At 39.0% G+C, this 27,056-nt stretch overlaps 1 protein-coding gene and 1 long non-coding RNA gene across 10 annotated transcripts in view; both read left to right on the top strand.

Moving 5' to 3' along the window:
* Positions 1–19,789, top strand: part of LOC141539123 (uncharacterized) — a 92,635-nt gene extending 72,846 nt beyond the window's left edge. For 7 of the 9 annotated variants that reach the window (XM_074261477.1, XM_074261469.1, XM_074261460.1 and 4 more), the window contains 2 exons: positions 9,855–10,035; positions 17,454–19,789. In XM_074261477.1, the coding sequence (XP_074117578.1) occupies positions 9,903–10,035; positions 17,454–19,393 (2,073 nt within the window). In that variant the 5' untranslated portion in view covers positions 9,855–9,902 and the 3' untranslated portion in view covers positions 19,394–19,789. Of the gene's footprint in view, positions 1–3,183; positions 3,238–8,295; positions 8,373–9,854; positions 10,036–17,453 lie in introns of those variants that run through there. The other 2 variants (XM_074261451.1, XM_074261481.1) reach the window with 2 other exon arrangements.
* Positions 19,790–24,795: 5,006 nt separating this feature from the next.
* On the top strand, positions 24,796–26,621 carry LOC141539239 (uncharacterized). The gene is made up of 2 exons (XR_012481232.1): positions 24,796–25,082; positions 26,351–26,621. It is a non-coding gene; the product is annotated as an uncharacterized LOC141539239 (long non-coding RNA).
* Positions 26,622–27,056: the final 435 nt, after the last annotated feature.

The raw sequence follows: 27,056 nt of genomic DNA, 5'->3' as shown, positions 1-27,056 counted from the left end.
ATTTAATAGAAATTTGGGCTATTGTGAAGAGGTAGGTTAGGAGACTGGATAAGGGAGGCTGTGGTTATGAGAAAAGAGAATGGGACAAAAGGGGGTAGTCCAGGAAAGAAGCACTAACAGGAACAGCCAACAGGAGAGGGGATAAAGCCAGAGGAACAGAGTTAAAATTGTGGTAAGTATAAATTAAGGTCAGGGCAATTAGAGACTACATTGTAGATAGATACATAGATATGGGCAATGAGAGACTTTATAGACATAGAGACAAACATATAGACATATGTGTGACTATATATGTAAATACACATTTGCGATTTCATCTTAATTTAATTTAAAACAGCTACTTTAGGTTATTAGGTGCCTATTAGATGCTGAGGCTCCAATGATGAAAAATCATAGTTTCTGTTCTCTGGATTATCCAACAGCTTTGCAGAGCAGGGCTGGGGAACTATGATATGAATATAAGTTAATTTGAGGGAACTAGGAACTGAGGAGAATTAGGCAAAAAGATTTTTAAAAGTTTAAAGAGAAAAAAGATACCTTTACCTGGAGTTGGGAAGGATGGGATAAGAATTTTTAAAAAGGCTTTATAGTTATGCTACCATTGTCTTGAAGGATGGAATAAATGGGGTCTTCCAGGAGATACCAAGTACGAGAATAGAAGTGAATATGAATATCAAATTTGCTAGGCCAGACACAATATCCAGTTCAAGCATTTATTGAGTACCTACTAAGTGCAAGATATTGTGATATTTAAAGAATGAATAATGTACAGTTTCTGTCCTCTTGGAGAAAGAAGGAAGATGTCTACAAATAATTATGAAATATAATAAGAGTGGACAAGGTTTGTTTCTTTTTGTCTCTATATCTACGTTACTTGGCACATTGTAAATAGGAAAAAGAGAGTAGGTATTTACATAGCACTTACCACATCCAGATACTCATACTAAATGCTTTACAAATATTAACTTATTTGATCCTCACAATAACCTTGGGAGGCAGGTGCTATTATTATCCCCATTTTACAGTTGATGAAACTAAGATAGATAAAAATTAAGTGACTTGCCCAGCATCACACAATAAGTATCTGATTCTAGATTTGAACTTATCTTCCTGTCATCAGGCTGGGAGCCCTTTTCATAGAACCACCTAACTGCCTAGGTGCTTGCTTGATAGGTGACTCCCTTCTCTTTCTTTGACGATGTCAGTGACATCAATAAAAATTGAGGTTACAAAAAAGAGAAGGGTCTTAGATTTTGAGGAGAAATCTAATCAAGTCAGTTTTGAACACAGAGTTTGAGACAATTGGATATTTATGCTTAGTCGTCCAGGAAGCAACTGAAGATGTGAAGTTTGAAGGTTGAGAAATCATCCACACACAGATCAATATAAAGTATCGTATAATATATGGGATAACTATAGGTTCTTGTATACAGATAAAAGATGGTCCCAGATAGAGGCTAGAAGGACACCCTCATGTGGGCAGTTGGGGATGGAGAGGAAGAGGAATCGGCTAACAAGACAAAGAGTTACCTGAGTTGGAGGAAAAGAACCAGGAGAATGTCATAGTACAGAATCCAGAGGACTAACAAGAAGCAGGGATTGGTTTGCAAAATCAAAATGAACTTTAAAAGGGGGGGGGGAAAGATTCAGTGTGACCTTTGGTGACCTTTGAGAGAGAGTGATCCAGGTTGCCGGGAGTTGAGTGAGTAGGTGAAGACAGAGTGGAAACAGCTAAAAGAGATAGCTTTGTAGAAATCTGGCAATTAAAGGAGAGATAGGGACAGTCTATAAATGGGTTAGAAAGGTCATGGGAAAGTTTCATTTAAAACTAAGGAGATTTGAAGATATTAGAGAATGGGGATAACTGCTAGAGCAAGACCCTAGAGGGGAAGGGGCAGAAGTGTAAGCTTCTATTGTACAATGGTCTTAAGGTTTTCCAGTTTGTATTGTACTAGCAAGGAGTCCTAGAACGCATTGGCATAAGGAGGAAGATGAAGTGGAAAGGGGAAAGGATGGGGCAGAGATAGAAACTTTGGGCAAGAATGCACTGTATAAAAGTAATTTATTGTTGTTTGTTAGCCTTGTTGGAGATGGAGTTTTCTGCTATGAATATGGGAAATAGAGATGAGGTTTCATTTGGAGGAATATAGAAAAGGTGTGGAATGTTCCCTGTAGGGAATTTTTTAGAGTGGAATAAAAGGATTGCTCAGCAGTTTATGTTAAGTAATCCTCAAATCCTTAGTTTAGAGATAAATTTTTTCTCATTTCAATAAAAGCCTCATAAAATTTAAATATGCTTAGATTTAGAAAATCTAACAACATTTAGATTCCATAGAGGATTGATCCATTATGAAGTAAAATTGGAGAATTGCATCTCCGAGCCTTTTTTTTGTTGTTGCTCTAAAAAGGTTTCTTTTGTTAGCATGCTTTATTTTTTTCCTGAGCCAGATTAATTCATTTGCAGACCACTATTAATCATTGAGACCTTGACATTCTCACAAGGGTATAACTAGATCTACTGCCATCCCACTCTCTTCCTCTTCCTTCCACTGATTTCTGACCATTAAAACTTGCTTCCCCAGATGTCACAACACGATAGACTCCTCTGTCTTATTTTGGGCCTGGCTCTACTACCAGAGGTCTTGGATCAAAGCAGCCTTATAAATATTCTCTTCATTCCAGCAGGGTAGTTGATCTGACCCAGAACAGGCAACGGATTTAGCCCCACTGTGCTCCATCTCTGCTCTGAGAGGCTCCAGAACTGAGCTTTGTTCCTTGTTATTATTAGAGTGGATGAACTTTCCTAGGCATTCCAGAGGGTCCTGGACCAGACCTCTGAACCAGGGCCACTCTGTGACTTCAAAAGAAACTTTCTTTCTTCCTTTTTTCCATTCATCCCATTAGTTATCAGAAACTTAATTGCCACAAATGGAGGTGATTGGTCATATGTCCTGCTTCTAATAATTTTGGCTATGGATTGTTGCTGTGCATCCTGTTCTGCAACACCACTTATGGTTCACACTTACATAGTACTTTAAGATTTACTTCCTACTTTCTTCCTAATAGTCCTATGAGTATATGCATTTATAAATGTATATATAAATATGCTTAGATTTAGAGTGGAATAAAAAGATTGCTCAGCAGCTTATATTAAATAATCCTCAAATCATTTTTTTTTTAAAGATGAAGACATTGCTGTGGAAAGTGCAATTATTTGCTTAAAAGATCCCACTGGTAGTAAGTATCCAAGCTATATCTTAAGCCAGCATCACACCTACCTCCACTTTTCCTTCTACTGTTCCATAATGCCTCTTCAAAGGCTTTTGCCTAATTCTTTTTCTGAGACTCTTAGATCATGGCCGTAAACCCTTACCTTCTTGGCTTTCCATGGTGTTGGCCATGCCAATTACTATTCCTAAATCATTCCATCCATCTGCTTTCTCAGTTTCTGCTTCTGGCTGTAGAGCATTTCTGGAGAATGTCCCAGAATTGTACAACCCAGAATATGACAAATCTGAGCCATCTAACCCCAGCTGGGCCCACATTGTTGCTTGGCAGCTTCTTTATTAATCTCTTGTTAACTGCCCGGCTCATTACTTACTGAAGTTGTTCCAGACCTTGTTTTTAAATACCCCACTTTCATCTTCCCCTCCAAAACTCTCAACAGATAACTTTGCCTTTTACTAAGAAAGATCATAAAAGGGCATCAGATATAAGCTTTCTCCACCTTAAAATCTCTTTCCTGGTGCCTTCTATCTTGTCATCCTTCCCCCTTATCTTAGAAAATTGGAGTCTTAGGGATATAAATAGGTTGGGGGACTAGAATGCAGGACTAGTTCTAGAGTGATCCACAAGAGTAGACTGAGCCCCATCCATGTGTTCACTCCATCTCAACCCTTCTCTGTTCTTCCAGGGATTTTGTTCCTATCCCTATTCTCCCCATCCTACTTGTAGGATCTGTGTTTTCTTCTGTTGTTCTTGTTAGCCTATTAAACAGGTCAGAATTTTCTCCACTTGAAAAAAATTGTGGTTTTATTAATTTGATTGCCTCTTCAAATTGCCATCTTATTTGCTTTGCTTTCGTTACTAGTTTTTAATAAAAATAATGATAATGCCAACAATTGATGTATCTAATACTTTAAAATTTGCAAATATTTGAGTGAGGTCAGCAAATTAAGTTACATGCTTTTGGTCACCCATCTCATTAGTATTAGAGGCAGGATTTGAGCCCTACTCAGCCCAATTCAAAGACTAGTATATTTATTCCGTGGAGACATCCTTGACAGCTCCCTCTTCCTTTTCCTGCCTTCTTCCTGGAGGCATTCTCTGAGCAAGAGTCCTTGACTCTCTCTGTTCATCTTTCTTGTCAGTCTGCTACAGAAAATTTCTTTTCTCAAAAGTTCAACCCTAAACTTTATGTAAATGACTAATCTATACCCTCAGCCCCCCAAACCAGATTGTTAACTTTTTGTGCATCATAGACCCCTTTGGGAGCCTAATGAAGCTTGAAAACTACTTCTCAGAATCATGTTTTGAAATAATTGAAGGAAATGCTAAATCTCAACTAGAAAATTATTTGTCTATCTAAATTCACAGACTCCCTGAAATCTATAAATAGGTCCCTTGAGAGGCCCATGCTAAGAAATACTGCACTAGATCTATATTTCTGATTGTCTTGTTGATGTCTCCATCTGGAAACCCTGCCTGTACCTAAAATTCAATGTGTCCAAACAAAAACTCATCAGTTGTACAGTTAACAAAACTCTTTGCATAAGTATTGTTACTTAATCATTTGCTGGAATCATCTTTTGTGCCCAAAATTATGTCATAAGCTTCTTAAGATATTAAAATTCTTTTGCATTCTGCAACTTCTACTTTTGTTTATTCCAAAAATAAAATAATTTAAAATTAAATCCAATTAATAAGTACATAATATGTGAATCAATGATAGTCTAGATTTAATATATGAGGTGAGATCATTTTAGGACCAAACTAAATATTATATATAAAATTTAATATTTCTAAATTTAGCAAACCATAAAGAGCACAGAATAATAAATATTCCTGAGATTTTAATCTTCTCTGAAAGTCTCCTCCCTTAGGTAATTTTTTTTTGATAGAGAAGCATTTTCTTTCTTTTTTTGTTTTGTATCTACCTTTTTACACAAATAGTAAGCATTTATTAAGTACCTTCATACTAATGAAGCTAAACACTGGGAATATAAAGAAAGGCAAAAGACAGGCTTTGCCCTTGAAGAGTCTAACTGGGTAAACAATATGCAAGCAACTATGTACAAACCAATAATGTAAGGATAAATTAAAGATAATCAACAGAGGGAAGGCAGTAGCATTAAGGGGGAGCAGGAAAAGCTTCTTATGAATGGGGTTTTAGCTAAGATTTGAAAGAAACCAGGTAGTGGAGATGAGAAAGAACAGGATTGTGATGGTCATGGAATATGTCACTGAATATTAATCACAGCACAGTTATTGAAAATGTCTGGAATCTTGCTTGAGGAACTATATAAGAAGGCCAGTTCATGGGATTATGGAGTATGTGGTAAAGAAGTAGAGTAAAATGTAAGTAGGAAAAGTAGGAAAGGGTCAAATTGTGAAGGGCTTTATTTTTCTTATTCAGCATTTTTATTCTCTAGTTTAAACACACAGTGAATAAAAGTCAATCATTAGACAAGACTGTCATTAATCACATACATTCTTGGAGTTTCTTCTTTCACAGATTATATGACCTTGCAAGTGTGAAGAGTTCCCAAAGAACTTGTCAGACAGTGAGAATTTACAAGATATTTTGTTTGTTCCCCAAATATAGATGATCATTATTATTTATCTTAAAGAAAAATATGCTCAATTAAATACTTAAGACCATTTTTAAAAATTCATAATGATAAAAGGATTACTCAAATTCAGAATTTGTGAAGGGGTTTAAAAACCAGAGTATTTTCTGTTTGATCTTGGAGGTGATAAAACCTCCATGATATGTTTAGAACTGTGCTTTAGGAAGCTCACTTTTATACCTAAGTGGATAAACTAGAATGAAGAGAGATTTGTGACTTATTGCAGTAGTCCAAGTGTGAGGTGATGAGGGCCTGCCTCAATTTGGTGGCAGTGTCAGAGAGAAGGGGATATGTATGTGAGTGTTACAAAAATAAATTCAATAAATCTTGGCACCAGATGGAGGGAGTGAGAAAGTAGTTGAGGATGACACTAAGGTTGAGAGCTTTAGTGACTAGGATTATGGTGCTGCCTTCAATAGTAATAGCAAGATTCAGAAGGAAAGGATCTTTGAGGATAATGAATGTGTTGTGTCTAAGATGTCTGCAGGACATCCAGTTAGATGATATGCAATAAGAGTTGGAAATGTGGGGCTTGGAGGTTATGGGAAGATTAGGACTAGATGATTAGATCTGAGAATTATCAGTATAAAGCTATTCATAGAGTTCATGGGAACTGATAAGTTCACCAAGTGAAAGAGTATATAGGGAGAAGGGAAGAGGACCCAGGACAGAGCCCTGGGGGAAACTCACCTTCACTGAGCATTACCTGGATAAAGATCTAGCAAAAAAGGCTTGAGATGGAAGTCAGACAGGTAGGAGGAGAACTAGGATAGGGTAGTGTCATGGAAACCTAGAAAGAAGATGATTACAAGGGGAAAAAATGTGATTAGCAGTGTCATAGGCTGCACAAAAAGGCAATTGAAGTCATTAAATATTTTAGAGAGAGCCGTTTCAGTTGAATGTTAGTCTGAATTCAAAAGGTAGGATTAAAAAGAGTAAGAGTGAGAGGAAAGTAAGTGGAGGCAGTTGTGGCACAGTGGGTAGAAAGCTGGGCCTGTTCAAATTCTGCTCTACTGACTTACTAGTTATATGACTCTGAGCAAGTCACTTGAATTACTGTCTGCCTCAGTTCCCCAAACTGTAAAATGAGAATAATCTATCAGGGTTGTTTGGGGATCAAATAAGTTAATATTTGTTAAAAAGCACTTAGCATAGTCCCTGGCACATAGTAGGTGCTATATAAATGCTTATTTCCTTTCCTCCCCTCCCCTACCTCCCTAGGAGGCGTTAATTATAGACACCATTCTCAAGAGAATAGCTGCCAGAGGGAGAAGCTGTGAAATGATAGCTAGCAGAGATGAACAGACCAAGTGAGGATTTTTAAAGGATGGGGGAAGACATAAGCATGTCTTTAGACTATAGAGAAGCAGCCAAACACAGAGAGATTGCAGATAAGCCAGAGGGCAGGGATGATGGCTGGGGCAATCTGCTGGAGAAGCTGGGATAAAATGGAATCACTTGTGCAGACAAAAGGGTTTGCTGTGGCAAGAAGAAGGGCTGCCTCAATGTGTGAGATAGAGGTGAAGTAGGAGACAGTGGTAGAAGGCATCTGAGTGATATGAGGTGAAAAGAGGAAGAGAAGAGGAAGCTCATGGCAACAGTTTTGTTCCCTCCTTTCCATTATCAGGGCATTTCTCCTGGTTTAGGCCCTCATAATTTTATGGACTAGCCCAGTGGTCCTCAAATTTTTTAAATAGGGAGCCAGTTCATTGTCCCTCAGACTGTTGGAGGGCTGGAATATAGTAAAAACAAAAACCCACATTCTCTCCTCCCCTCAACCCATTTGCCATAGCCCTGGGGGCTGCATAAATGTCCTCAGAGGGCCACATGTGGCCTAGTGGCCGAAGGTTGAGAACTCCTGGACTAATGTAATGGCCCCTGATGGGCATCCTAACTCAAGCCCAATCCACCCCCCATTTATCTTGCCTTGGCTTCCAAATGAATCTTTCTAATGCACAATTCTGAGCACATGTTTCTTCTAATGTGAAAACTTCAGCAAGTCCTCAGTCCCTAGCACATGAAGTCTAAACTCATTCTGATGTGCAAAGACTTTCATAGTCTTCTTTTAATCTCCTGGGCTGAACTTGGTCTTCCTTCCCTCTCCTCCTTCTCTCTTTTCCCTTCCTTCTTCCCTCCCTTCTTCCTTCCCCCTCCTCCCCTTCTTCCTTCTCCTTCCCCCCTGTCTCTTGTATCTCTGTCTCTTGTGTCTGTCTCTCTCTCTCTCTCTCTCTCTCTCTCTCTCTCTCTCTCTCTCTCTCTCTCTCTCTCTCTCTCTTTCTCTCTCTCTCTCTCTCTCTCTCTTCTCTCTCTCTCTCTCTCTCTCTCTCTCTCTCTCTCTCTCTCTCTCTCTCACTCTCTCTCTCTCTCTTTTCCCCACATACACACCCACGTGTTCTGTGCAGTTCTGCTTCCATACTTTTTTGTTCACTGTTTTTGCACAGGGGAGTGATGTAATCAGAGCTATGCTTTAGGAAGATTAATCTGAATTGGAAGGGAGACAGCAGAAGCAGAAAGACCAGTTAGGTAACTATTACAGTCGTCTGAGAAAGAACTAATGATACCTGAATTAAGGCAGTTGTATTGCATTGATAGACTAGATAACTGGGGGAAGCAGATGGGAGATGAGTCCCCAGTTTTTTAGCCTGGGTATCTTGGAAGTTAGCAGTGCTATGAAGAGAAATAATGCGGTCAAGCTACCATTCCTATAGTATTTAAAGGTTTGCAGAGCATTTTGAAAATATTTCATTGTATTCCTTACAACCTTAGAAAGTTGATGCTATTATTATCTCCATTTTATATTTGAGGAAACTGAGGCACAAATGGTTAAGCACCTTACTTAAGAATCTACCTGAGACCAGGTACATACATACATACAAAGCTACAAGGGATCTTGTGGCCATTTGACCCAACCACCTAATTTTACCATTAAGGAACTAATTTGTTCTGAGGAGATAAGTACTACTAATATACTCATTTTAGAGATGAGGAAACTTTGGCTCAGGTGGGTTGAATGACTTACCTGTGATCATATCACTAATAAGCACAAGAAGTGCCATTTGAACCCACTTTGATCCTCTTGCCATTGAACTCTCATATTGATCCAAATAACAGTTTTGAAAATTCTTCAGCTGACTAGATAATACAGTAGAACAGGTAACATAATAACTGAAGCAATGGAAATTGTTATGATTAACCAGAAACAAGAGGAGAGAAGAGGATCAAGGACAGAGTCTCGGAAAATAACTGCATTAGAGGGGTAGGAAATGGACCTAATAAAGGAAAATGGGGAACAAGCCATCAGAGAAGTATGAGGGCTCAGATATCAGTCTTCCAGAGTTGGGAGTGGGAATAACTAAGAATGTAACTTCCAGTGGGAATGAGGTTTACCAGTGTTAGGTACTTCTAAAACCTGAATTAGAATTGAGTCAGTACCTTTGGATTTGATAGTGCTGGAGGACATAGTCAACTTTTCAGAAAACAATTTCAGTGGAAGGGTGGAGGTGGAAACCAGATTGTAAAAGGTTCAGAAGGCAGTGGGTGGGAAGGCAGAGAGCCTGGATTTTTAGGTAGTTTGTCAACTAAGGAATAGTAGGATCAAGGAAGGCTGATTTTGGATTGGAGAAATGTCAGCATGTTTGTAGACAGAAGGGAAGGAAGAGAAGATATTGAAGAAGCATGAAAGGATGCTTTTGGACATACTTTAACCCTGTACCTTGAACACTATTCATCTCCCCACATCCTGCTATACCTTTCTAAAAACCAACAACTCTCCTCCCTGGACCTATTTTATCATAATCGGTCTTTCCTTCTGTGCACTGGGGCCAAAGCCAAGGATAAAATTCTAATCTCAGTGCTATATCCTGCCCTTTTTAGGCCTCACTCCTGCAGCCCTCTGGGAATAAAGGTCCTGTGTCCCCTTTACTGTGTCCTGGAGGATGGATCCTGTGCTATGTGCTGTAAGGTTGGGGTCTTCATCCTCACCTGTAATATTCCTGCTCTTTCTAGGTCCCAGACTCTGCACAGCAACAGAGAGCCCTCGCTGAAGAAACAAAGATGGAGATGGCATCCCTGGACACGGGGCTGGAGTCACCACCTGCTCTGCCCTGCAGCAGTGACTCCTCACTGGGGACCCAGGCTGGCTCTCTGAACTCTGAGTCCCTGCTTCCATTCCATGATCTCCAACCAGGTATTCAACTCCTCTGCCTCCCCACTCCCCCAGCCAGTGTGACCAAATGAGTTTCCATCTTCCATGTTTGTCTTTCTCCAGATTCTTAATTGTTAATGTTACTATTTTCAAGGACTCCCTGTATGTAAAAAATATGACTGGGATCTGCAGGACTATTTGCTTACTGAATGAAATCCCAGCTGTCCAGGACTGACTTCAGGGCCTTTCACCTACTTCTCCCCAACTCACTACTTACAATTCTGGTTTTCCTGAACCTGCCCATAAGACCAAGCTTCATTGGTTCCCCATGGCATCTAGGATAAAAGGCAAATTCTTGTTTTGACATCTGAAGCCTTTATGATCTGACTCCAACCTGTCTTTCTAGATTGATTTACCATTAATCTCTCCCCGGTCCTGTCTCCTAGTACTGGCACTCACTGTGCATTCCAGCCAAGCCCGCCTCCTTGCTTTCCCTTCCATGTCTTCATGACCCCCATCTCTCTCAGCCTTGCTGAGAAGACTTTCCCTCCTCCCTGCTGCTACTCAGAATTCCTTGCTCTTTGCCATGGCTTCATTCAGTTGTCACCTTTTACAACTCATCCTTCTTGATGCTTTCCCTAACCATTCAAAAATCACACTGTATATACTTTGAATGTCCTCTGTATTTATTTCCATGTACTCATTGCTTTTTCTCAGTAGAATGTTAGCTCCTTGAGGACAGGGATTGTTTCACTTTTTTTCTGTCTACTATCAGTGCCTGGCACATAGTGGGCACTTCACAAATGCTTTTGAGTTACCTATCTTGCTCTTTTCTGACTCCTGTACTTGCCTCTCCCTGGGCATTCTTGTTGCCATAGGCCTCCCTTTGCCAAATCACCAATTCACACCCCTCTCTTTCAGTGAATAAATGAAAAAGCATGTATTAAGTATTTACAATTTTCAAAGCATTGTGTTAAGCATCACAAATACAAAAAGAAAAACCAGACAGCTTGTTGTCAAGGAGCTCCCATTCTGATGGGAAAATACTTCAGCTGCATGTTAGCTGGGAAGACTCAGTAGTTCTTAGGGTGCTTTTCTTCAGTCTTCTCCAGAAGTTCTTTCCTCCAAGGAATATTGCCTGATTATTCCTCCCTAGCCCAAAATACTTAAATATTTCTATTGCTTTCTTTACTTTTTACTTTTATTTTTTTCTATTGCTCTCTTTAACAAACACATAATTCATTTGTACCATATTGATTTGATCACATCTCTTAAGTGTTTCTCAAATCTCCTGACAGACAGTTCTGTTAGAGAGAACTTCCAAAAAACTGAATTCAGCTTGGCCTCTTCAGCAAAAGATATTTGTGAAGCACCCGAGTAGAAATGAGTTATTTTCACAGCTGAGCCAGGTGGGCAGAAGAGGGGCAGGTCAAGGCAGGAAATAAATATACAGAATTTTCTATGCAATTGAAAGCAAGAGTAGGTGAGGTTTAAAAGGTACAACATAAAGAGAAAAGAATAAAGGGTCCTGCAGGTCAGAGATATAGATGGCCCCCACTCTGAGAAAGAGAAAGGAGAGTCACCAAATGAAATGAAGAAATAGAAAGAGAACCAGGAGGCACGAGCTTCTTGTAATCTGAGAACCTTAGAGTTACCAGGGTTCTCAGAGACCCTTACCTGAGGAGGAATATTACAACAACGTCTCTGTCAAAATAAGTCATCCAGCCATCCAGCTTCTGTTTAAAAATCCTCTTAGAGCATGTCTTGCCTCCCATGATACTTTATTACTTTTCTTATCTCATGGGATACCCCTTTATATTTTTCTATGACTCAATTGTTCCTTCATCTGAACCAATCTACCTCTCTCCACCTTCTGTCTCATTACTTGTTTTTCTACCTGGGTAGGACAAGTGTCATATCTTTTCCCCAGAACTGCCTTCACATACTTGAATACAACAAGTGAGATAACTGGAAAACATGCCATACAAGTATCTATTGAAGGGACTAAGAACTAGAAAAGACTTAAGAAAAACATGATATCATCTTCAGATAGTTGCAGAAAATGTGTAACAATGATTAGTTTTTTAATGATGTTTAACTCTTTTTCAGTGAACAAAAATCTATTTTTTCTTCTTCCTATCATTTCTCCCTCTTCCACCCCACTTTGGGAAAGAAAAGAAAAACAAAAGCAAAGTCCTTGTAACAAATATACATAATCAAGCATCGCAAATATGCCTAGTCAAGCAAAACAAACTCCACATTGATCATCTTCAATATACATATCTGCATCTTATATCCATCACATCTTTTAATGGGTAGTTCTACTTTTCTTGGCCCCAGAGGACAGGACTGGATGCAATAAGTAGAAGTAATAGAGATGTTGATTTCAGCTCAATTAAAGGAAAAACTTCTCAACAGCTAGAACCATGCATAAATGAACTAGGTTACTTAAAGAGGTGGTATGTCCTCTTTCAGAGGGAGGCTATTCATCAGAGGCAGAATTATAATTTGTGAATAGTATAGAAGGAATGCCTGGTCTAATAATGATTATACTAAATGGTTTCTGAGAACCCCTTTTACTCTTAAACTTTGGGTTTTTCATAATTGTAGATGATCAGTTGTTCACCAAAAATAAAATTCAAGAAGAGAGACAGTATTAACGCTGGCCTCAGCATACAAACATACAGAATAAAAGATAAACTAGAGTTGTTAGCACAAGATAATAAGTACTATCTTTTGAGGCTGAATTTGATATAATTCTTATTCGAATCTGGCAATAGATTTGTATCCATTAATTCTAAAGGAAATTATTAAATAAATTCTACTACTGAGTTGCATTGTATATCACAAAGATGTACTCATGGGAAGAAATTGTTGAACCATGGAACAGAAGCATGATGAATATTTGGGTGAGTATCAGTGGAGGGAGAAACAAACAATATGTGAAAGAGTAGCATATAGACATCCTGGCCACAAGAAGGGAATGAACAATGGATTCCTGAAATTATTTCACAAAGCTGCAGGGAGATGATAAAGTAATGGTGGGGGGACTTCAACTATCTAGGTACCTACTGAAATAGTGTTAAAAGAGTATCTATCTCTAAATTCTTAACTTTCTATAATGAGAATTTCATTCTTCAAAAGGTAGAAGAAATGATATGGGGAAGTGGACCTACTTCTGAGGAATAGAGAAAAAATGAGTTGCCAAAGTAGACATGATGGTGCCTTCTGGAGAAAGTGACCACTCCATCACAGATTTCATGATAGAGAGTTGGGGGAAGATGAGCGTAATCTATTCATACTTCAAGATTTGGCGGGAGGAGAGTAGATTTCAAAGATTCCCACCAGAATTCTACAAGGAGAGATGGCTTGAGAGAATGCCATGTTCTAAAGAAATAAATCCTGGGTACACAAGCTGTTCTACTGGGGGAAAAAGAAGCTTTCAAGTGAGACCTGTATGGATACACAGGGAACTTGTTGGCCAGCTTAATTTTTTTTTAAATTTACATAGGTTTCATGTGCATTCCACCAAGATGCCTCCTTGCTTTCCCTTCCATATCCTTGTGACCCCCATCTCTCAGCCTTGCTGAGAAAACTTTCCCTCCTCCCCTCTGCTGCTCAAAATTCCCATATAGAAAAATACCCATTTAAAAATTGGAATGAATAGCTGAGAATGAAAAGAGTAGCACAGTCCTGTTAAGAACTGTCAGGATGCTTAGAATAAATGGAAGTTGGCAAAGATTGCTAAAACCAACAAGCAGGACTCCTTTAGTCACATTGGGGGACAGATTAAGGGAAGGATTATATTACTTGGGGTAGATGATACAAAAAGAGGAAAAGGCAGAAAAGAAAAATACTCCTTTTCCCATTTTCTCTCTTAAAAAGTATAATCTTCAAATAGGATTAAAGGAGAGGAATTGTACTTGTAGTTTTATTCACATAGAGACTTCTGAGATGAGGAAGATCCTTCTACTGATTCAAGCTGGCCCCTTCTCTGCAACTCAGTGTTAGAAAGTTGTCTAAAACAGAGAAGCTCAATAACTTGCCCAAGTCATGCATTCAATATGCATAAAAGGTAGGTCTTGAACCCAGGCCTTCTTGACTCCAAGATAAACTCTCCACTAATATGCTGCCTAAAATAAAATTGGCTATCAAGGAACTGAAACCAAGGAGGTTCAGGTCCAGAAGCCCAGACAAATTATATTGAAGTCCTTGATTTGCTATGTGATTTCTAAGCATTTTCAATGATCTTTGAAAGGTCCTGGAGAGCCAGGCAAGGTTGTACATTCAGCCACTGAAGTAAAGGATCTCTTGAGCTAAGGAATTTTGAACTGCAATGAGCTAATCGAGTTGGCTATTCATACTAAGTTTGGTCATAATGGTGAGCCACTGAGATTATTTTTTCTTTTTAAAAAGATTCTTTATTAAAAGGGATGACTCTGGGAGAAACAAATGATGTAGGGGAAAATTTAGGCCTTGTAAAAACAAAAATATCAGTTAAAAGTTTTAAAGCAAAACAAAGGTGTTTATATTTTACACTTGAGACAACAATAAGCCTGTGGAGTTGATAGAGTGAGAGAATGATATGGTCAAATCTACACTTAGAAAAAATTAATTTGGGAGAAGCATGGAGGATAGACTGATATAGAGAGAGACAGAGAAAACAGTTATGAATTGTAATAATCTAAGCAAGAAATGAAGAGGATCTGGATGAAGGTGGTAAGTATATAAGGAAAGAGAAGGGGTTGGAGATATGGAGGAGGTAGAAATGGAAGATTCAGCAATTGATTGGTTATGTGGGATGAGAGAGTGAGAGAAATATAGGATCATGCTAAGATTACAAACTTAGAAGACTTGGAAGCAAGGTGTCTGACAGAAATAGATTTTGGAAGAGGGGACAGATGTGGGGGGTGGAATAATGATTTTGATTTTGGACATGTGGAGTTTGAAGTGTATCTGGAATGCTCAGTTTGAAATGTCTAATAGGCCATTGGTAATACAACACTGAAGTCCTGGAGAAAGACTAGAGCTATATATTTGAATATTGGAGTCAGCTGCAAAGAGATGATAGTTAAACCCATGAAAGAGAATGATGTTATGAAAAAGGAGTATATAGAGAAAAGATCTAGAACAGAAACTTGGAGAAGCAAAAGAGATTGAGAAGATGCAGTCAGACAGTGAGATGAGAACTAGGAGAGACTATCCCAAAACCCAGAAGGGAGAGATTACAAGTGATTTAGGAGCTCAACAGTGTCAAATGCAGAAAATAGATTGAGAAGGATGAGTGAGAAAGGAGAAAGTGCAGTTAGGGGAAGAATTTGTCCAGAGTAGGGACATAGAAGTACATGAAGAATGAAAGGAACTAGTGAAGGGAAGGACATGGCATGAGTGTGGGACATTGTAGAATTAGGGACATTGGCCATTTGGAAAAGGATAATATTTCTTCTATACTAAAATTCTACTCCAGTGCTTCACTTGCTATAGAGTGGACATGACCATTCTGAAGATGATGCTATTGGAAAGCAAGCCCTGCATGTACTTGCCTACCAAAGAGCAGAAGTTCTAAGGGCAACATGATATTGTGGTCAAAGTGCTAGAGTCAGAGTCAGGTAGAACTGGATTCAAATTCTGTATCCGACACTTCCTATCTATGTGATCCTAGGTTGCTAACAACCTATCTGAATCTCTGAATCTGAACATTTGTTAAGGGGAATAATAATTAAGTACCAAGTTATGAGGCAGCTAGGTGGTACAGTGGATGGAATGCTGAGTCTGAAATCAGGAAGATCTGAATTTAAATCCTGTCTCAGACACTTAGTAGCTATGTGATCCTGGCAAATCACTTAACCTCTCAGCTTCAATTTCTTCATCTGTAAAATATGTAATAGTACCCACCTCCCAGGGTTGTTGTGAGGATGATCAAATAGAATAATATTTGTAAAGCACTTTGCAAACCTTAAAGCACTATGTAAATGCTAGCCATTATTTTTAAAAGATAATGTATGAATTATATTTTGAAAGCTTAAGTACTATATAAATATCAGCTTTTATTATCATCATCATTATTATTAATAAAGGATTGAGTACAGGTCTATTGGTTGACTTTGCATCTGTTGTCTGAGGATCAGACCATCTAACTTCAGAGACACCTATCAAAAGTTGGTTACAGCAATTCATTAAATTGTCCCCAAGGTATACTGTCTCCTTTGGTGGTAGGAGTGTTCTCATTTGTGAGGGTAGAGATTCTTGAAGTAATGAAGTGTTAACAGTTCCATCTGTGCATATGGTTTGGTGGTTAAAAGTGTTTTATCTGTGTAATTACTTATCATTCTCATACTAGTTCCGTAAAATAGCAAGTCGTGAGAGATTTCCACTTTATCTGTGGGGAAATTGAGGATCAGAGTTTCAGTGATTTGCCCATGATCATATTGAAAGTTAATAAGATTTTAGCTATAATTGTAGACCCTAGGCTTTCTAACTTCAGAGATGACTCCTTTTCACTGAACATTCATGTACTCATGTAGAAGAATTAGCTGCTGTTAGATAATAGTCATGAAGATGTAAGAAAGTATGCATGATGAGTAAAAGAGTTTTGTAAAAGAGTTATTGATAAGGAAAAGTGGGCATAGGAAGCCTTTGATGATTTATTAATGAGAGCTGACATTATTTGAACCCACCTTCATGGGTCACTGGAATCTAATTAATCCTCCTTTATTAGTTCTTCTTATCAGGTTCCCTTTGCTTTCTCTGAGTACAACTCAGGCCTTTTATTCACTTCTCTCTACTTCCATCTTGTTCCCCACCTTTCCTCAGCCCCAAATGTTCAATAGCATGACCAGAATAGGTAGGACTATTCAGTTAAATCCATGAACCTGAAGTGATCCAGGTCTGCTCATTTCAGGGACTTCCTCCGGTAGCCCTTTTGGGCATAGAAGCCAAAGGCTATATGGTGAAGCTGAGCCAGAGTGGGCCAGGATAGGGGACAACGAAATTTGGGTCACTGAATAAGCATTTTAAAAAGTGTATTTAGAGAATTGAAGGGAGTTTCATCTTCTAGGTAACATTTCCAGTCTGTCACCTTTATTCTGATCTCTTATCATAGTCTCTGAAGCTCTTCCCACCTACATTTCAGTCACTTACTACTCCCATTGTCCTTACACTTCCAAGGAACTCATTTCCCCCATTTACACCTTTACACATTCATTATGGCTTTTCTTTTCATCTGACCTCCTCTATACTTCTCATGTTCTTCAGATCAGCCACCATTCCTATTCTGTGCATTCTCCTCTGGGGGTCTCTCCATCCTCTATGACCACTCCATTTCCCTCATTCTTCCCTAACCATGATGGTGGCATATTGACATATTGATGTCCCATAGGATTGTCCTTTCCTTCCCAACCAGTTTCTTTTCTTGCATAGTAAACAAGGGGTAATATTTTCATTTTCATTCATTTTTTCAGATTGTGACACCAACACTGATTTCAAGTTGTTGACAGTTAAAGAAGAAATTTTTGAAGAAGAGGACTCACAGGTGGTAATATTAGAAAGACTCATAGGGGATGTTCCCCAGGCACCTGAATTTGGAGAAGGGTGTGAACATGAGGAAGGGTTGGAACAACACTGGGGAATTCCAGAAGGAGATGGGCTAATCAAATCACTTTCCCAGGAGAGGAGTTTTAGACCAGTGACAGTGGTCCACAAGAGTTCTCCCAAGGAGATTAGCCCAGAATGTTATGAGTTTGGCAGAAGCTTTAGTCTGAATTCAGACCCTGTTATGTATCAAAGAATTTCATCAGAAGAGTGGTCTCATCAGCTTGATAATTGTGACCAAAGCTTTAAACAGAATTCTGATTTAATCAATTACCCAACCATCCATGTATCTGAAACATCCTGTCAATTTAATGAATATGGGAAAATCTTTAGTCAGAGCCCAACCCTTAATGAACATCTGGGAGTACAAACTGAGGAGAAACCCTATGAGTGCAATGAGTGTGGCAAGTCCTTCAGGGGAAGTTCAGATCTTATTCGACATCAAAGTGTTCATACTGGAGAGAAGCCCTACATATGTAATGAGTGTGGGAAAGCCTTCAGCCAGAATGCAATCCTCAAAAAACATCAGCGATCTCATGTCAGCGAGAAACCCTATGAATGTAACGAATGTGGGAAAACCTTCAGTGTGCGCTCCAACCTTACACGCCATCAAATAAATCACACTGGAGAGAAGCCCTACATATGTAATGAATGTGGGAAAGCTTTCAACCAGAACTCAAGCCTTAAGAAACATCAAAGAATTCACAACAGTGAGAAACCCTATATATGCAATGAATGTGGGAAGGCCTTTAGGCGGAGTTCAAATCTTATTCAGCATGAGAGAATTCATTCTGGAGAGAAGCCCTATGGATGTCACGAATGTGGGAAAGCCTTTAGACGAAGCTCAAACCTAATTAAACATCATCGTATTCACACAGGAGAGAAACCTTTTGAGTGCCATGAATGTGGCAAAGCTTTCAGCCAGAGTGCACACCTGAGAAAACACCAGAGAGTTCACACTGGAGAAAAACCCTATCAATGTAATGAATGTGGGAAACCCTTCAGTCGAATCTCCAATCTTATAAAACACCATAGAGTTCATACTGGAGAGAAACCCTATAAGTGTAATGATTGTGGGAAAGCTTTCAGTCAGAGTTCAAGCCTCATCCAGCATCGGAGGATTCATACTGGAGAAAAACCACATAAATGCAATGAGTGTGGCAAAGCCTTTAGTTATAGCTCAGTCCTGAGGAAACATCAGATAATCCACACTGGAGAGAAACCCTATGAATGTAATGTGTGTGGCAAAGCCTTTAGCCATAGCTCAGCTCTAATTCAGCATCAGGGAATCCATACTGGAGATAAACCCTATGAATGCAATGAATGTGGGAAAACCTTTGGTCGGAGCTCCAACCTCATTCTTCATCAGCGAGTTCATACGGGTGAGAAACCCTATGAATGTAATGAATGTGGTAAGACCTTCAGCCAGAGCTCAACTCTCATTCAGCATCAAAGGATTCATAATGGCTTAAAGCCCCATGAATGTAATGAATGTGGCAAAGCCTTCAATCGAAGCTCAAATCTCATCCACCATCAGAAGATCCACACTGGAGAGAAACCTTATACATGTACCGAATGTGGCAAAGCTTTCAGCCAAAGCTCACATCTTATTCAGCATCAGATTATCCATACTGGAGAGAGACCCTATAAATGTAACGAATGTGGGAAATCCTTCAGTCAGCGTTCAGTCTTGATCCAGCACCAGAGAATTCACACTGGAGTGAAACCTTATGAGTGCAGCGACTGTGGGAAAGCCTTCAGCCAGCGCTCAAAACTCCTTAAACACCAGATAATTCACACCAGGGTGTGATCTTTTGAGTGAAATGGGCATGTAAAATACTTAATAACCAAGGGATCCAGAGTGGTTCTCTTTTCTGACTTTCCTATCTTCTTCTCTGTCAGTGGCACCACCATTCTCCCCATCATCTAGACTCAAAACCCTGGAATTATTACCTTACCCCCCCCCTCCTTTATCCCTCTATACTACTTAGTCATTAAGTCCTGTTTATTCTTTCTTTGACGTGTCTCATGTCTGTACCTTTATTTCTCTTCCACCACCAACCAAGCCCTTCTCTGGTGTCCAGTATTACCTCTAATGTTTTTATGTTGTGAGCAGACAACCATGCTATGTGGGCAACAAGTGATGAAATGGAATATATAAAGAGCTTACTATTGTAATGAAATAAAACCTACCAAAATTTAATCTGACATATTTAATGATATACATTATTATTGTTATTATTATTATTATTCTGCATGGTAACTAGACAAGCATTTATACATGGATGTAATTAGTATTACTCTTACTCAACTAAACCAAGTTTTTACAGTTTTTCTCTTGTTTTGTTCATTCTTTCAGCCTTTTTTAAAACATCAAGTTTCCCTTATGACACATATTGCTTAATCATGATCTCTCACACATTAAAAGAAAAAATTCACTTTTCAATGCTGTTCACAGCCAGCAGGAAATCTCTTAACTCCCATCTCCTCAAGGCCTGGAATGATGACCTCTTGAGCTTGTCCATAGGCAGCACATTCAAATTCTCCCATCTTTCCATGGTCACATTATTTCCAAATGATAAATCATTTTAAAGCAGCGAGGCCCTGGAATGCCAAGTTATAGTTGGGAAACCTGGGTCTGGTGCCACTCTAGACACTCTTCTGCTTGCTTAACCACTAGGTAACCTTGTGAAGGTACTGGGCATAGTGACAATTATCTCTGTCCTTGAGATTCTGGGTATGAGGGAGGAGGAAGGTAGACCTGGGATCAAGGTAGAAGTTCTTTCTCGCACTCCCACCCTTGATAACTTCCAGGCTCTGTCAAGCCAGACCCTAAGTCATCCTGTGAGGCAAGTAGAGAGCAGGGTTCATCCCCTATGACATCATCCCTCCCCCCTTTTTCACCTATGACACCTTGATCAACCATAACTAGCAATTTTTTCACCTTAAATGGCAGCAAAGACCTCAGGTGGTGTCACACCAGAGCTAGAGGCTGCCTAACTATTTCCTTTCCCCCTCACCCAGGAATTGAGAGAAAGACTTGGAGGCCAAGTTACTGTAAATCAACCTTTGCCCGGGGTCATTAGAGCCCTGATGCTAAAAGTGCTTCAGGAGTTTCATTCATTCTCAATCCTAGTAGTTGATTCTTTAAAGAAGACAGAATTTGCATTATTTCACAACAGAGAGAATAAAGATGAGGATATTCCTGGGAAAGGAGCTCTGTGACATTCTCGCTCTTTGTGAAGGTGTGGACAAGAAGATGTAAAATCAGTGACCACGGGCAGTGGGATAAGATTTAACCGCAGCCAGTTTCTCAACTTTGGCCACAGTGTAAGAGAGGTGACCGCTTCCTCTCACGTGGTAGGAAAGGTATTGGTTTAGAAATGAGGAAATATCGAGAGTTACAAAAATTGCTGTTCTAATACTGAAGCCAAGTAGCAAGTAGCTACCTTGTGAGGTACTGAATTCCCTGTTGCTGGAGTTGTTGGGAGGGCCTGGACTCCTGTCCTGGGAGCTTGGGACCTTTGTCCTTGATTGGCTTTAGTTTCCTCACCCACGAAAATATGTTTGGACCAGTAGTGTCCAAGGTCTCATCCAGTTCTATGCAAATTACTGAGATGGGGAGGGGGGAGGGGAGGCAGAAAGAGCTCAAAGAATCAAGAGTACAACAAAACAGGAAGTGCTCCTAAAGAGCATCCAGTGAAAATACATCATTCCCACAGTCAAAAACTGAAGCCCTTCCTCCACCTCAAAGCACAAAAGTTGGTAAGTAGGAGAGCACAAAGTTAAACTCATCTTCTGACTAGCGAGAGGTTCAGGGCAGTTTTCATTGTACTGCATCAGACATTTAGTATAACCCCGTGTCCTCATGAGCAAAAGCTGCTTTCTTCATCCTTGTTCCAGCCATCACTCAATGATAAGTTTAGCCATCTGGGGCTAATATAAAGTATCAGATGAGGGTGGAGTCCTAAACTGCATATACATATATGAATATATATAATTATACACATGATTAGGCAACTATTTTATTGAATTAATAAGCCATTTGGCAAAGAAGTGTTTGCTGTTTATGGCTAGAGCTGCTATTTTGATGTTTAACCTTCCATCACTGGGATCCACTCTGACCTTATATAACATTACTTATTTCTGTCTATTTGATACAAAAAATAATTCACTTTGCTGTACTGATGTAAGAAATGGACATGTTTTACTTATTACCACAAATTCTCAGAGTTGGATCTTTTCAGAAGGGGACTCAGAGGTCCAAATAGCACCTTTAGCATGCTTCCATTTTTAGAAGACAGACGTAACATTGAAGAAATTCAGGTGTGTGTATTGGGGGCGGGGGGGGGGGGGGGAAGAAGGATAATAGACTTGTCAGGCTAAGAACAAACAGCATTTTCCCTTCACTTGGAATTAATTTTGAGTTTGGATCCCATAGAATACCAGTGCACTTAGGAAAAAGAGATTGCTTCAGAATATAGTAATATCAGTGAAATTTGACAATAATTTTGAATACTGACTAGTGCAGTGACAAATAGAATTGCAGTGATAAAAGCAGAGATTGCTTTTGACTTTTTCTATTTCCAATCAAGTGGAAAAAAATAGAATGGATTTTTCAAAATAGGATTACTCAATCTAAATTGGGGAGATATTAGATTCCCATGGGCTGACCCAGAGAGAGAGAGAAGAGAGAGAGTGTGAGGGTGAGAGTGTCAAAGGCTTCTAAAACTTAAGCATATATAGGAAGCTGCTCAGTTCATGGAAAGAATTGAAATATTTGAAGGGCTGACAAGTGGAAGGGGAATTAAATTTGTTCTCGGTTTTAGGCAGATTTCAGCTTAATTTACTGGGCAATACCTTTTCCAAATGAAAACTCTAGGAAAGTAAACTTCTGGGAGAATTGGGGCTGCTCACCAGATTTTTTTAGGCAGAGGCTAGTTGGATAACCCCTTAAGGATACTGTAGATTAGGAGAATACACAATTCTTAATCAGATATAGATTGGATTATAATACCTCTGAGGCCACTCAACTCTGATTCTAAAACTTCTAAAATGTTTCTTTTAATTCAAACTATGGTATCAGTGGAAATTCTGAAGTCTCTGAGAGGCTACTGGTTGGCTGATTTCAGAAGTTTCTTCTCTTATGGTCAGACCTGTGACTTCCAAAGCCTCACCTCTTAATGCCTGAAGGGCCTCCTCCTACAAGATGTGGTGAGGAATTAACGAATAAAATCCAGACACATGACTTCTGTAGTCATCAGTGATCACAAACTCCAGCACCGTGCTTCTTTCCTTTCAACTAACATTGATTACTATATACAAGTTACATAGGGCTCTGTACAAGCATCCTGCGTCCCCTAGGAGCTTACAAAATAATGGACAGGGGAACAGGAGAAGGGTTGGTATGATATATCTATATCTATCTATCTATCTATCTATCTATCTATAGATAGATAGATATATGATATGATATATGATATATATGATATATAGATATATGTATGTCTCATATAAGTTAAATGAATCCAGAACTGGCTAAACAGAACAGAAGAACAGAAGTGGTCACCGGCTCAATGTCAGCTCAAAGGAAGATCCTTAGGAGAATGTCTAAGGCATCTATTCTTGCCCCTCACTGCTAAACATTTTTGGCCATGACTCAGATAAACACATAGATATTCTTACTAAGTTTGCAGATGGTGACAAACTAAAAGGGGCAGCTAACTTGTCAGGATTTCCCGAAATTTCAGATTATAATGATGGGGCAAATCTAATAAGATTTATAAATAAATTTATAAATAAAATTTAATATAAACAAATATTGGAAAAATTAAATGACATAGGCATGAAGCATAACTAGACAGTACTTGGAAAGAGATCTTGGAACTTTAGGGTGACAGGGCTACCCCCATAATTAAAACCAGCAGTCTGAGGCTACATTCAAAGAGTAATGGCTTTCAGAAGTAGTGAGATGATAGTCTGCCATGTCTGGTCTACTGAGATGTTCTGGGGTCCACATTTTAGTGTATCATTCTATTAAAATAATTAGCTCATTTCAAGCCTAAAGGGCAATATAATGGCCATGAAATGAATGAATGAAAAGTTATTTAATAAGTGCTTAGTATTTACAAAAAGCATTGTGCTAAGCCCTGAGAATTCAAACCGAAAGAACTCTCAAGGAGTTTACCTTTCAATAGAGGAGATAACATATATTTAAAGGTTTTTAGCTGCAAGTTATATAGAAGGATCCTGTAGTCCTTAAATTGCAGCAGCAAAGTAATTTGTTAATGTATCATCTTTAAAGTCATTTTCCATACATAAAATCATGTTAATGAAAATGATTGGATAAAAATCCATCTGGTAGATAAAATCATTATCACAAACCAGTTGATAATGTCAAGGATTTTGTTGGCAAGAATTTCTCTTCAGTAATTTCAGCACCTACTGGGTCAGTTGCCAAGCCACTTCTCCAAGGGAGTTGCTTCCCAGGATGATGGCTACATGAACCATCTGGAAACAGAAGTCTGGAGAGTGGTTTTGGTCAAAAGTTCTGGGGTTTAACCTGCCCATTAGTAACAACTGGTCAGCAGTTGGTGGGGGTGATCATGTTGAAAATGGCCCCCCTTTTTACAGTGATATCCAGTTCCCCTCCATCTTCATCAATGACAGCTATGGGGGTAGAACTAGAAGCTGGACAAGTGGTTTGGAGAGCACTGCTATTCCCAAAGTTCTTCAGTTAGGTCCTGGCCTCTATCCATCTGAATCTAATGGAAAATAATGGTTATGATCTAACTTACTCGAATAAGCTGGTTCCTGGTTTAATGTTCCACTTTAGAGAGGATATTTTAGACAAAAATTATAAGTTTAGTCACAATCACTCTGGGCCCCCAGCTAGGAATATCCTTAACATCTTGGCAGAGTTTGAGCTATCTGTCTAACTTTACATTTCTATTTCTAAGTTAGCTCTAGTAATTGAAACAAAAATCAATTTATTAGGAACATTTGGATAAAAGAATGGTAGATTATATTATGGTATTAGGAGATAAGGAGGTTGTGAAAAGAGCTAATCTTTTCTCAGAACTTCCTTCAGCCTGGGTACTCTGCTCTGAGATACCTTTAGAGCCATATCTCACTTCCCTACCACAGTTCAATCCTACTTTTGCTTCTTAGGGGTGTGCTGCAATGCCATGTGTAGATAACTTCTTGGACATGGCTGTGTTTCCTCAGCCTGTCAAAACACAATTCTTGTGCAACATCATCCCATTTGAAGGACTTTTCACTTAAAACCCATAATTAAAACAGAGTGATTGGGTGCCTTATTATTTCATTTGAGTGGGATTGAGTAAATCAATCACCCCATTTTTATATTGCCAAGGAAATTAACAAATTGAAAAGTGTAGAAGATGAAGAGGTTGGTGAAAAGCATCCAAATTAATGTCATAGAAGAAATAATTACAGTATTGGGGATGTTTTACCTGGTAAAGAGAAATCTTGTGGAGGTAAGCAATAAGATTGTAAGACATGCTAGTTTTCTTCAAATACTTAAAGGGCTATGAAGGAACAGGGATTGATTATATCTCTTTTGATTATGTTGATTATACTGCTTGGTCTCAGATGAGAATGAGGACCAATGATGACAAATATAATAGTGGATTTCAGGAGAACTCTTGATCTGTCAGAGCGCCTCATGAAATTGAGGGAAATGTACTTTGGGTTCTTTTTTTTTAAACCAATTATTTATTATAAACCCACAAACATAATCTTGAACAGAATTTCACATTAGAGACATTTGTAAGGATGGATTTTCTTGGCACAGAGGATAGAGCATTAGCCCTGGGTAGAACACTCAGGAGGACTTGAATTCAAATGTGACTTCAGACACCTACTACCTGTATGACCCTGGACAAGGCATTTTACCCTGATTTCTCAAAAAAAAATGGATTTGCTCTGAGTAAAAATTCAATTTCCATAAAACTGTATATCTTACAATCTATTAATTCAGATAATGACTGTACCTGTGATTTCATCAGTGTAAGCATAAGGCTCAGTTTTTTAAACTGTGGTTCATGACCCCATGGGGAGGTCTCATAATTGAATGTGGGAGTTGCAAAATTATGATTTATTATAAGAAAATGTTGGCTTTGTATACCTTTTTAAAATACCTATATATCCAGGGTTATGTAAAAATTTCTCAGGTGAAAAAGGGTCATAAGCAAAAAAAGTCTAAGACATCCTGACTTCTGGATGAGAAAACTCCCTTTACTAATCCAGGTCAGCCCCTTCTTAGCAATTTATAGAGAAATGTATATGGAGGAATGAGAGATTAAATAACTTGAGCTGTTCCCTAGTTCTGGGAGTTCTGGGAGTGGGAATTATGGGTGTTGAACCCAGGCCTTCATTGGTTTGAAACTCACTCTTAAGGATCACCATGTTATACTTCCTTTCAAGGACATGCTCTTCATTGGGATGACATAGCAACTCCTGCTCAAGCCTTATGACTCCCCATGACTGGTGACTAGTAACTGAGCAGTGAGTGTCAAGGGTAGTGGAATCTCCCTCTTGCACATGTGGAAACAAATCTTGGTTCTTTTTGACCTCCTCACCAGTCTTTCTTCTCCATCTGACTTCCAGGAAGGAAGGGAAGAAGATATCTTTCTCCTTCCTGTAATGGCAATAAGCCAGGGGCAGTGGGAACATATGCTGGCTTAGGTGAATCTAAGATGCTGTCCGGCTTCTTCTGTCTTTCTGTTTGCTTTTCTGAGTGTAGGTCAGGAAATATCAACTTTGAGAAATGGGCATTTCCAGGGCCCAGCTGCCCAGTGTTGCTTCTTGAAGATGAGTAACACTGCCAAGAGGATTCTGAAACACCAAACAAAGCCAAGGGTTGACGGGCCAGGAGATCTGGACCTTTTGAGTTGCCCAGCAGATCTGCCAAAGTGGATGTGAAAGAGCTGTCCAGAAAACCCACGAGGAGCCATGAGCCTTACACTAATGGGGGAAGGGATGCTGTGTGTATTAATATACATCTTTTGATATTATTTAATTCTTTGGCATTTTTGGTGGGGAAGAAAATGAATCACTTTCTTATACCTAGAAAGCATATGATTTCTTTCCTATCTTCCTTGTCACAGATAGAGTAATACTAGCAACTGGTCCTAGAAATCAAATAGAGAAAACAAAATAGGGGTATGGAAATATTCTACAAGGGGGAGAAAAAGAGATGTATTTAAGCAGAGGTAAATTGCCTACCACAAATGAGCCTTACTGACAGGGAGGCCCCCAAAACCACAGAGCCCAGTATGTGGACATGGGAACATATGCTTACTGGATGAGCTTGTGTCCCTGGCTGTCTTCTGATTTCCTCTTTCCTTCACTAAGCCATTAATTTTTCTGAGGCAGCTTGGAAAATTGGGAAATAATTGGATTTTGGAGGAATTTCAAAATTCCAGAGGGGTTTTAAAAAATTGACTTAA

The sequence above is a fragment of the Sminthopsis crassicaudata genome, chromosome 1 (assembly GCF_048593235.1).
Source record: "Sminthopsis crassicaudata isolate SCR6 chromosome 1, ASM4859323v1, whole genome shotgun sequence".
In the NCBI taxonomy this organism is placed as follows: Eukaryota; Metazoa; Chordata; class Mammalia; order Dasyuromorphia; family Dasyuridae; genus Sminthopsis; species Sminthopsis crassicaudata.
This window is presented reverse-complemented; position numbering and strand designations above follow the sequence as displayed.